Raw genomic sequence first — 11776 nt, 5'->3', positions numbered from 1 at the left:
GACCCCAGGAACATATTTTTAAGCCAAAGACTATAACATTTAGTATATGGTACTCTCCTAAATGCTATAACATGTTAGCAATTGCAAAACCTTTACCCAAAAACAAAACCATAACATGCTAGTTAGTCTATTAATAAAGCATAGAGACGATTTTTTTCTTTTTAAATTGCCCGCATATATAACATGTAATTTTATTTATGTAACAAAGAATAGATGATATCTTATGTTATTGATAAATATATAACAAATATTATTTCATTACATGTTTTATTATTTAATTAGAATGATGTGCTCTCACTTGATATTTTCAAGTTTGTTTTAATATTAAAATGTTTTGACCAGTGACTTTGAAACGTACGTAACTTTGTTTATGATTCATTGGTTCTTTGTTCAAAAGGAAAAAAAAATGATTCATTGGTTTGATCTCTTAACAAATGTATCATTTATAAGATATTATTATAGTTTTTCTATTTTATTAACATTTTCATTTCTGATTTCTTTTTCGTTATTATTTAATTCTCATTCTACTACTTTGTCTCTTTTTTTTAGCTTCTTAGCTAGTTTTTTTTTTTTTTTGGTCAAAAGCTTCTTAGCTAGTTATAAACTACAAGAATGTTGTTTTGTTGACAAGTCTCATAGACGCTTAACTAATATGGGCGACCCACATTGCTAAGTCTTCTTCAAAATTAACACTTTCCACTTATTGATGCTGTGTATACGTTAAATAAAATATTCCAAAATACCTTAACACGGTATGTTAATTAGTTTGTTCTTAGTCTGTTCTTAGAAAGTGCCAAAACAAGATGAAATAGACTTTTTGATTAATTCCACTCAAATTTCGTTTAGTCATTAAAAGGCAACTGGTTTAGTCAAAATATTGATTATTTAATAATTAACTAAATCTATTCTTAAGATTTACGCGTGTGCCCTAGCGACCTCTCTCTATATAAGAGTAGACGCATGCATCAATATTTCTCAAACTCTCTCTAAATATCATCAGTCTCAAATTCAAGTACAATCTAAAATAAATAATAATAACGAACTAACTAACGTCCAAGCAAATGGAAATTAAGGTTATTGCACTAGTATTCACACTATGTGTAGCATCATGGGATACTGTAGAGGGAAGATCTTTTAGATTTTCTACGACTCCACTAAATCGTTATAGCTTTCCTCCTCATTTTGATTTTGGTGTTGCTTCTTCTGCTTATCAGGTTCGTTATTTTATGTACTGTAGCTACCGATGGTATTGCTTATAGATGAGTTAGAACTCGTATTGAATTTGTTTATGTACGTGGATGGAATCCAGTATGAAGGTGCTGCAAAAGAAGGAGGGAGAACTCAAAGCATATGGGACAATTTCACACATGCATTTCCAGGTTCACATTCTATATCACCCATTCAAAAAGTTTTATATATAGATATATATACGAGGTCATATATAAATAGAAGTAAATTTTTTTGCAGAAAGGACAAGCATGGACAATGGAGATGTTGCCGTTGACTTTTATCATCGTTATAAGGTCCGTGCATATGCCCATCTTTACTTTTTATATGTTATATAAAAATGCATGCATAATATCAGAATAATTAAGCTTTAAGGTAATTTTTTCTCTTGACGCAAAAACTTATATTACATGTAAATGAGCAGGAAGACGTCCAACTAATGAAGGGAATGAATATAGATAGTTTCAGATTTTCCCTGTCCTGGTCAAGAATATTACCAAGTAAGTACCCTTTTCTATTTGTTTCTACTTTTTTAGAATGGACTTATATTCTTAGATCTCCTATCCTTTTACTATTTAGAAAAACAAATATTTTACCTTTTTCGAATTTTTCAATTTCAGGTGGAAAACTAAGTGATGGGGTCAATAAAGAAGGGGTTCAATTCTACAAGAATCTTATTGATGAGCTTATCAAAAACGGTCAGAATCATATGCTTAATTAATTATATTAGTTGGTTGTTCAAAAAAAAAAATTATTATTATATTAGTTTGCAGATCAACTGCTCGATTTAAATTTAAAGTGAATAGTTAAGTTTTGTACATGTTTGGAATGTTATTCTTTCACTCTTATTTAAAATACTTAAACATACATGCAGGTATCAAACCTTTTATAACAATTTATCATTGGGATATACCGCAAGCTCTTGACGATGAGTATGGTAGCTTTTTAAGTCCTCGAATCATGTAAGTTAATAATCCAAGATCCATCCATGGTGTTTACCATGAACACATCTAAAAATATGTTGTTTGACATTTTTGTTGTTGTTTCATACAGAGATGATTTTAGAAACTATGCCAGATTTTGTTTCCAAGAGTTTGGGGACAAGGTTAGTATGTGGACAACGTTCAACGAGCCATATGTGTACAGCGTTTCGGGTTATGATGCGGGCAACAAGGCAATGGGTCGATGTTCCAAATGGGTAAATAGTTTGTGTGTAGCTGGTGATTCGGGCACGGAGCCTTATTTAGTATCTCACCACCTTCTTCTTGCTCACGCTGCTGCCGTTGAAGAATTCAGAAAATGTGACAAGGTACACAATAATAACTTTCAAATAATAGTAGTCTTCATATTTTAGGAATTTTTAACTCAATAATGAGTTGATGGATTCATATCACTTAATCTAAGAAAAAGGATTTAATGCAAAAAAAAATGACATTCTAATTGAATGTATTTGTGAAACAGATTTCAAAAGATGCTAAGATAGGCATAGTGTTGTCTCCTTATTGGTTCGAGCCATATGACATTGCTTCTGATGCTGACAAAGAAGCAGTTGAAAGAGCTCTTGCTTTCAATCTTGGTTGGTAAGTTGTCATCTATTTCTTCTCTTGCCTCATTCTGTGCTATTGTTTAATAATCTATCAGAGGAAGGAAAAAAAAAAAAAAGAGTGCTTCTCTAATCTTGTTTATCTTACATTTTTGTCTAGGCATCTCAGCCCTCTCGTTTTCGGAGACTATCCAAAGACGATAAAGGCAAACGCTGGAAATAGACTGCCATCTTTCACCAAGGAGCAATCTATGATGGTTAAAAATTCATTTGATTTTATCGGAGTAAATTACTACACTGCCCGGTTTGTCGCTCACGATCTTCACGTCGATATATCTCGGCCTCGCTTCATGAATGACCAACACCTCCAATACAAAAGTTAGTTCGGTCTCATAAAACAGATTTATTTGGCTTTCAAATTGTCTTACCAAGAAAATACTAATGTTACAACAACTAACGATATTACATTTATCATATTCTTATTAGTGACAAATCGTAGTGGCGACAACATCTCATCAGAATCGGTACGTACGAACTTTAATATATATCGCAACAACTTATTCTTCCAACTTTATAATCATGAATTTTAGTATGTTTAACAATACTTAATTCTTACCATTCTTTCCGTTTCTTTTTTCCTTAAATTCAGGATGGGTCCAAAATTCTCTGGTCATATCCGGAAGGGTTTCGAAAGATTCTTAAGCATATCAAAAATACATACAACAATCCAACTATTTATATAACTGAAAACGGTAAGAACGTTAGAAACATGATCAATATAGTCTCCATATCTATTTCTCTGTGTTTAATATCAGTAACCACATGAAATGTATAGGTTTCGATGACTACGAAAATGGAACAGTGACACGTGAAGAGATACTAGAAGATACAAAGAGAATAAAGTACCACCAAGAACATCTCCAAGAACTCCAGAAAGCGATCACGTAAGAAAATTTCACTATCTATGAATAAAACTGATTTGTATATCTGTATATAGTTAATTAGTAGAGTTCTGGAATTATATAACTAACTTAATGTATACAAACATGCAGTGAGGATGGGTGTGACGTAAGAGGCTATTTTACATGGTCGTTGTTGGATAATTTCGAATGGGAACATGGTTATGCAGTGAGGTTCGGTCTTTACTACGTTGACTATGCAGATGGTCTAAAACGACATGCTAAAAACTCAGCCAAATGGTTCAAACATTTTCTTCAAAGATCTGAAAAGCCAATGCCGATGGATCTGTTTAAGAGTGTCAAGAATTGGTGGTCTGCATTACAAATGATTTAATCTCATTCTGAGGAAGAAAACTTAATGATGAAAAGTAACTGATTCTTTAGTCTAGTTATTGGTAGAATTATGCGATATAAGTAGGTTAATACTAAGATATACAAACTATATATTTTTTTTTTTACGTTTTCTAATTTATTCATAAAGGTTCTTTTGAGATCACTCGTGTACATATGGTTCGTACTTTCCATGAATAAAGATCGTCATTCATTTTGGCGTGGTATGAGAGACTTAAAGGTATATTTCCCGATGCTTGCGTTTCCGAGAGTTATCTTCTCGAATATATATTTTTATTTCTGCGAGTCAGTTTTGTTTCTCTCGTGATTGCATAGAGGTTTTGTAGCCGTTATCATGGACTCTATACATATATAAATATGATCTAATATGGGACAAGGGCAAGTTGAGAAGAAAGTCTTTCAACTCGGGAGAAAAAGAGGAGAAACTTAATGAATGAACGAATGATAATTGAGTGTTTTTCTTATTACTGAATGATCCAGCAATTTCAAAATAATTTTTCTTTTCATATTCCATTCAATTATTTATGGTGATTTTATGATTGACCTAGAAAAAAAATGTTTTCATTATTAACAAGACTTGGTCTCCAACAGATTCTTCACAGTTGACCCACGGGCCATGGTAGAGGCGGATGTCGGCCAATATAAATAGATAGGCTCATTTTGGACCATGATATTTTGTTGGGCCTTAAAGTAGTCTAATCTCTAACCAAGATGTTTTGGAATATATTATTGCCATCGAAGAACAAAACGTTCTCTAAAGTTATTACGAAGATATTTTACCAGTCTAGCTAGACTAGAAGTTTGGAATCGATAAATTATTGTTTTTATTACCTTAAACATAATATATGTGGGAGTGTACAATCGAACATCAGTGCTGCTACATAGATTTATAATATATATGCCTACTAGACAAACACAAAGGCGAGAGACATATATGTATAATAATAGTATCTTAGTTGTTCCGAAAGTTCTCGAGGCAATGTTCTTGGTCCAGATTCCTACTCCAAAACTTCTTGTAGTACTCTGCGTAAGTGAAGTCTCTGTAGACTGGCTTCGCTTCGTCGTTCTCGTCTTCCCACAAAGGTTTGGCCGGGCTCATGACAGCACAGTCAGCTGGGCAAAGAAACGACGCGACAGAGAGTCTTGGGTTTTCGGTGTTTGTTACAGCTCGATGCCAAACACTTTTGTATACTCCGTTACTCAATGCCTGAAAACACACATTTAGTTCAGATTTTAGTACTAGACAAACATTAGAGAAATCTTGTGAGAAAAAAAAAAAAAAGTAACACTTTAAATCAATGTTCATTAATATTGAAATGTTGTTTTTAATATCTCAATTTAGTGGGGTAAATGAGTGGAGAAACTATTGCATAAATGATTAGTAATTCTTTTTTTTCATTATTTTGTAATTGAAACCGAATCCTTAATATATACTGTATGTTTATGAGGTCGGAACTAGACGATTGATATGATAGAACCAACTATAAATGTTAAATCACCACAAGTCCTTTAGTAATGAGTGATGATACCTACTTTTTTGTTTAGACTCTTTTATAATTTAACAAGTACTTGTAATTGGTCACCAATGTTGATGACAAAAGCATCAGGATGTGGGTTAACGGCGAACCATTGACCGTCGATCAAGATCTGGAGACCGCAAACGGTTGTGTCTTGGAGAAGGATGGTGAGTGCGTTTGGGTCAGTGTGAGCAGGTAAACCATAAGTGAGCTCAGGCTCAGGACATGGAGGATAATAGTTAACTGCCATGTGTTGACCTTGTTCACCAAGCACTTTCTTCATGTAATCTTTTTCTAAACCTAAGCTCTCTGATATCAATTCCTCTATTTTAAATCCCACTTCTCTTACTTCTCTACTGTATTTACTCACTATTTCCCTGCAACAACACAATACACAATTATTAGTTACTCAAAGTTTTTAACTTGTCATACATAAAGACACCTACCAAATGACTTTTAGTTTAGTGCGCCGTTTTCTAAGACATTCTAACAGGGTGATTGATTTGAACGTTAAGGGGTCTAGTTTTATTTTAAAGTTCTTAAAGCTACAACTTTATTAGGCCATAACAGGGTGATTGATTTGAACGTTAAGGGGTTTAGTTTTATTTTAAAGTTCTTAAAGCTACATATACTTTTTTTATTTAGTCAATTATACTTTTACTAACAATTCTGTTTTTTCCAAAGTTTATTTTAGTTTACATTTCTATTTTAAAAAATCAATATATCAAAAGTGGTGAAAAATATCATGAACTTTACTTAATTATAGTGAATTAAATACATAACTTTAATTAATTTTCTAAAAAAAAGTACAAACTTTCGCTGATTTTGTTAGGAAAAAAAAGTTTGAATTATATGAGGTAACAATTTAACAATGTAATTATTCGTTTACAGATTTATTTTTTTCTGAATTACTAAAAAATTTTGGATCTAGATCCGTAAATCTTTTCATGTCAAAGATGAGAACATTTTATATGGTTCTAACATAAGCTCTAGGTTTTATTTGAGAATCTTTACCGGTTAAGCTATTGATACTTAATATTCATTTACATATTCTATTAATAATAAAAGAAAAAATTCAATAATTTCTAAAAAATTGATATTAGCATTTTATATTCGTTTTATTTTCTAAAAGCTTATCGATGTATATGATATTTCAATAATTTTAATATTTGTAGTATCTTTTATATTATTTAAGTAAGGGCCCTCAATCCTCATATACCTGGAAAGATCTGCAGTATTATTAACACTACCAGTTTTAAAATGAATAGTGGAACACGTAACTCACGTTGTAGCTTCTAAGTTCGAACAAACCCGAGGAATTGTGGCAAAAAAAATACGAAAGATATTAAAAAAGACCAAGTCAATGAAAATGACAATAGAACCGATTAAAACAGATTGGCATGATATCACGACGCTGACGCCAACGCGGTTAACAGTGACGTCTCGTCCCCGTAAGTCACACAACTCATCTATATTTTATTTTACGTCTATCGTATATTTTTTTCGCGTCGTGATTTTTAACCATGTTCACCTTCTAAAAATATGATGGAAAACTTAAGTTTATCACAATAATGTATATCATTATTTTATATGGATGTTTATCAAATTGGAACTTTTAGCTTATGCAAATAACTTATAGGTTTAAATATACATATCAACATTGTTACATAATACTATATTTACATGAGAAAATTATGTGGTGTGCAACAATAAACGACAAAAATAAAGTAATTACTAATTAGATGTCTATATTCGTAGTAGTCACTAGTCAGAGACACAAAAAAATCATTTATAATAAATTGTTGTCACATCATTATTGATATCCTAATTTATGTTAATTGTCATTTAGCTAACTAACCCTTGAATTAAAATATCAAGCACTTTTGATGCCGGGTCTTGGCCGGTGTTGACTCTTAACTTTTTGTACCAATTCAGATGGAGATTTGTCGGAAATCGGAATGACTCAGTTTTAAAGAGTTTGGATGTTTTTGATCGTGTGGTTGTGCTTCAATATCTCTACTTGTCTATTTCCACCAACATATCTTTAATTATCGAATCTTATATTTCAAATGTAAATGTGTCTATATATATTCTTAACTTATCTATAAATCCCTTTATAATAAAACAGAAGTATACAACATTATTTAGTATATATAATTTTAATAATTTGGTTACAAATAGATTATAGATTTATTGATTACAAGTTAAATAGTAGTTGCAACCTTAATTTATTTTCTAAAGAGAATATTCTAAAAAATCATTTGATATCATCTAACTTACTATATTAATTTTTTATTAAATTATTCATCAAATAAAATCCTTTGGTATCTAACTTAACATATTAATTTGTTAATTTACATTATACTTCACCTCTCATTTTTATATATGAGTTTATTTTGTGAAACAAATAAATTATCATATTAATTATTATAATTAAAATATAGTTTCATTTCCGGATACACCATAAGTTGAATTTTAAAAACAAATATAAATTGTTCAATCTATAAAATATTCAAGCTTTAGTAATATTATTCTTTAAAAATAATATTCATTGAATTAAAAATTTTACTGAGTAGCCGGTCAAAATTTAAATATTTAAATTTAATTTCATATTTTTTGTTGAATTTTATAATTTTAATATAATATAATAAACTTTAAATAATTTATTTTGAAATATTTTAAAAATATTAAAACTTAATATAAAAATTAGAAACTATAAACACTCTAAATTGATTTGTTATAGCAATATCAATAATATGTCACTATAATATGAAAGAATTTCAAGAAACAAAATATATTAAAACAAAAAGTATAACAATATATTAAATTACTCATAATATAATAACTCACTTTTTAAAAACCAAATTTACAAAATTATGTCTTATAATGACATTCAAGTCATGGTGTAAAATATACATTGTTGAAATAACTTCACATCAATTGTTTCACATACATAAACTAATACAACATATTAAAATTTTATTTTAAAATATAAATATACAAACTTTTGTATAACCGGTGCTATAATACGGGTAATTATTAAGAATCATTAACAATATAAAACTTACAAAATATGTGTCTTTTTCAAGCCATCATAATATTTTATCAAAAAAACTTTTAAAAATAATCACATAAATTATATTTTATAGAAAAACTACAATATAAATGAAATGAATTTGAATATGTGCTCTAGCACGAGTACATGTACTAGTACATAGCACACACACGTTACTGTTCATAATCAGTTCTCTCCTATGGTCTACCGAACAAGTCGGTTAATGTAATTCACACCACACACGGTTTAAATTTTTTTTGAACACATCTCATTCCCAATTATTATAATAAGGCCGACCAACAACTACAAGTACATATGTAGTTTATGTGCATAGTGTATATATATGCATGTAAAGATTTCATAAATCTTAGCAACCATGTGATCACATGGTGAACCAAATCGGAAAAGCATGAACCAAGAAATGGGACCACGAGTTTTTTACCATTAAAAAATATATATTTAAAGAGTCGGTTTCAAGAAAAAAAAAAAAAAAAAAAAAAAAAATGGTTGACTCGAATTAGGCGAATTTTCCTCTTATCAAATCTGAATCGACTTCTGTGTATTTTATAATTACATTTGCTATTTTGAACTAAATATATTTCATACGAATATGCCATTCTTGTTATTAAAAAAGGAAAAACAAGCCACGACAAATAGTCTAATCATTTGTAGCAGTAACGTGTTTCGAATCAAATTCTTAGAATGATAACTTAGTGATAGGAAAACTACATTAAAAAATGATATGCTATTTTTTGTCTTTCCATTCAAAATTTTAATTGTTTCCGGTGCTTTTTTTTTGTTGGACAAATTGTTTTTGGTGCTAAAGTCGTGTTTCTATGTTTTATAAATTATAATGTAGTAGACGATATAAAAAATGCATCACATTGAGTTTTTATCTGCTGCAGATACATCTAAAGAGAAGGGGTGCTAGCTCTAGTTTTGTTTTGTTCTGTTTTTTGATGAATCATTGCGCATAGAAAATGTTTAGAAGGTATACACCTCACCTTATATTCTTATTTTATATCTAGCCTAGACGCTTCCGAAGCATTTGGTTCACTAATAATTTATGGTATAAATGTAACTATATATAGTGGTCACGATAGAATCTAAATCTATTCAGATAAAGATAGTCTAAAAATAGCTAATAATATGCCTATTTTCGGCAATTCTGACACATCAAAAGTTACCATTAAAAAAAAACATGACATACAATATTAGTATACCATAATAAAATCAATAGAATAGTTACTAAAAATATTTGAGAAAGAGAATGCAAAGTAAACTTTGAATTTATCAAAAAAAAAAAATATATATATATATATAAATAGAAGTAAGTTTTAAGTGCTTACTTGAATGAAGAAGGGTTTGAAGGCCACTCATTGACGTACTTGTGGATAGGATAGCAATGGAGTCTAAGATAGTCTCTCCAATTGTTAACTTCTTCTTTCTTCACATTGAAGCTCGTCGATAATCTTGTTGTCCTCGTTGGATCGTCTGAATATAGCTTCATTTTTTCTTCCATAGACATGCTAAAGAACTCATGCGCAACACTCACCATATCATCTATTAGTTTTTTGTTAATTCCGTGATTTATAACCTATGTATAAATATATCCATCCAAAATATTAGCCGTGAAAAAATAAAATAACTATAAACTTTTTGGATATAAGTTCCAAATGACAAGAAAACAAAATTGTTTCTTGATATTTTGAATATTCTTTAATTGATGCAAAAAGCTTATAAGCGATCCTACTAATAAGTAGGTGTACCTGGAAGAAACCAAACCGGGCGCAAGCTTGGTGGAGTTGTTGGATAAGAAGAGATCGATCTGAGGAAGAGAGATCGATGAGAGGGAAATCTTCCAGTTGAGATACTTCAGAGAGACGTGGACGGTCGGAGAGTGGCCGGACATAGTTTTCCGGCAAAGTAGTGTGACGACCGGTGGATATCAGCTTTGCCGCCATCTGATGTCAGAAAATTGAAGAAGAAGCAAAAAGGGTATAAGAGATAAATGAAGACTTGACTTTGAGTATGTGTATGCGATGTGCAGTTGTTCACCGATCATATAATATATAAACAAAAACAATGCAGTATACTCGGTCCTACTTTAAAAAATTTGTTTGCAAATGTGTATATATTACTCGAGTTTACTAATTATTAATCCACCGAATATAAATATTGAGAGTGGTGTTTGAGGAATTTTCGAAAAGGACAACTGTTTTCAATCATAAGATTTGTGATCGAAAATTTGTATGCCTGAATTCTTTATTTTTTTTAGTACAACTCCTCTTGTAAGAGCAACTCCGATTGAACACTAAAACATTAAATGTGGTGTTTAACTCACTCCAACCAAACGGCAAAACGGCAAACATATGTTTTAAGTGTTTTATTAACAGTATCATATTTGATATTAAAGAATATTATTATAAATTTTTATTTGGGTTCTAAATCTTCAGTTTTACACCATGTGTTTTATATAAGAAACTGAATAATGATTAATCATTCAAAATACATTTGATTAAATTTCAGTAAATTTTTTATTTTTTTAGTGTTTAAGATTGCTTTTGTGTTAGAAGATTTCGTTTAGACGTGTTTTTTTAGTTATTTAAATTATGACACTTAAAAATAAAAATGTATTGTGTGTTGCAATGCTTTATTATGTATTAGTGTGCCTTAATTTTTGTCCAATTTGATTTAGTTAATCTTCCTTTTTAAGCCATAAATTTTGAAAATAAATAGTTATATACATTTTTATATTTATCATTCATTTTACCATATTACAAATTTAGGTCGTGACAAAACAAACGTACAAATTAGTAGACTCTGATGTGGTCAATAGTAAAAAACAGAAAATATACCTATTGCCCTATTGTTATTATTCTTTTACAAATTTTCTTTTGTTTCCATCAATATTTTTTTAAATAGTCTTAATCTTTTAATATATGGTTCTAGAGTTTTTATTAGATCCTCAAAAAGTTTTAACCTTCAAATTAATCTAAATTTATAATTTCTTTCAACAAATGTCATGAAAAAAAAAAATATCTATCTTTAGTTCAGTAAAAGAACCTTTCAGCTGTAAAGTGATCTTAGTGCAGTGGCAGGAGGTAAGTCCATTTGTAGAAGG

At 30.0% G+C, this 11776-nt stretch overlaps 2 protein-coding genes across 4 annotated transcripts; one reads left to right on the top strand and one right to left on the bottom strand.

Moving 5' to 3' along the window:
* Window positions 1-977: 977 nt before the first annotated feature.
* On the top strand, window positions 978-4225 carry LOC104770854 (beta-glucosidase 31). 2 transcript variants are annotated; one of them, XM_010495314.3, is made up of 13 exons: window positions 978-1214; window positions 1310-1379; window positions 1468-1523; window positions 1652-1727; window positions 1848-1925; window positions 2102-2189; window positions 2281-2536; window positions 2689-2807; window positions 2931-3148; window positions 3257-3294; window positions 3420-3522; window positions 3606-3714; window positions 3823-4225. In XM_010495314.3, the coding sequence occupies exons 1-13, from the start codon at window positions 1062-1064 to the stop codon at window positions 4061-4063; spliced, it is 1605 nt and encodes a 534-aa protein (XP_010493616.1). In that variant the 5' UTR covers window positions 978-1061; the 3' UTR covers window positions 4064-4225. The 2 variants fall into 2 exon arrangements, with proteins under 2 accessions (XP_010493616.1, XP_087362284.1); XM_087506158.1 differs by having other exon boundaries at window positions 997-1214; window positions 1652-1925.
* Window positions 4226-4880: 655 nt separating this feature from the next.
* On the bottom strand, window positions 4881-10838 carry LOC104770853 (protein DOWNY MILDEW RESISTANCE 6). Of its 2 annotated transcripts, none has more exons than XM_087505898.1 (4): window positions 10422-10838; window positions 10002-10249; window positions 5614-5974; window positions 4881-5287 (listed from the first exon to the last, which is right to left on the bottom strand). In XM_087505898.1, exons 1-3 carry the CDS (start codon window positions 10614-10616, stop codon window positions 5632-5634), a joined length of 786 nt encoding a protein of 261 aa, XP_087362024.1. In that variant the 5' UTR covers window positions 10617-10838; the 3' UTR covers window positions 4881-5287; window positions 5614-5631. The 2 variants fall into 2 exon arrangements, with proteins under 2 accessions (XP_087362024.1, XP_087362023.1); XM_087505897.1 differs by having other exon boundaries at window positions 5650-5974.
* Window positions 10839-11776: the final 938 nt, after the last annotated feature.

Source organism: Camelina sativa, chromosome 20 (genome assembly GCF_030686135.1).
Source record: "Camelina sativa cultivar CO46 ecotype springtype chromosome 20, ASM3068613v1".
Classification (NCBI taxonomy): Eukaryota; Viridiplantae; Streptophyta; class Magnoliopsida; order Brassicales; family Brassicaceae; genus Camelina; species Camelina sativa.
The sequence above is the reverse complement of the archived record's forward strand: the minus strand, read 5'-3'. Positions and strand labels throughout refer to the sequence as shown.

Coding starts and splice junctions, on each gene's coding strand:
- LOC104770854 (XM_087506158.1), top strand. CDS start 1,062: ATGGAAATTAAGGTTATTGCACTAGTATTCACACTATGTGTAGCATCA. Junction 2,808..2,930: donor CTTGCTTTCAATCTTGGTTG/GTAAGTTGTCAT, acceptor ATTTTTGTCTAG/GCATCTCAGCCCTCTCGTTT. Junction 3,295..3,419: donor ACAACATCTCATCAGAATCG/GTACGTACGAAC, acceptor CCTTAAATTCAG/GATGGGTCCAAAATTCTCTG.
- LOC104770853 (XM_087505897.1), bottom strand. CDS start 10,616: ATGGCGGCAAAGCTGATATCCACCGGTCGTCACACTACTTTGCCGGAA. Junction 5,975..10,001: donor TCAAACCCTTCTTCATTCAA/GTAAGCACTTAA, acceptor GTGTTGTTGCAG/GGAAATAGTGAGTAAATACA. Junction 5,288..5,649: donor ACATTGGTGACCAATTACAA/GTACTTGTTAAA, acceptor GTGTGTTTTCAG/GCATTGAGTAACGGAGTATA.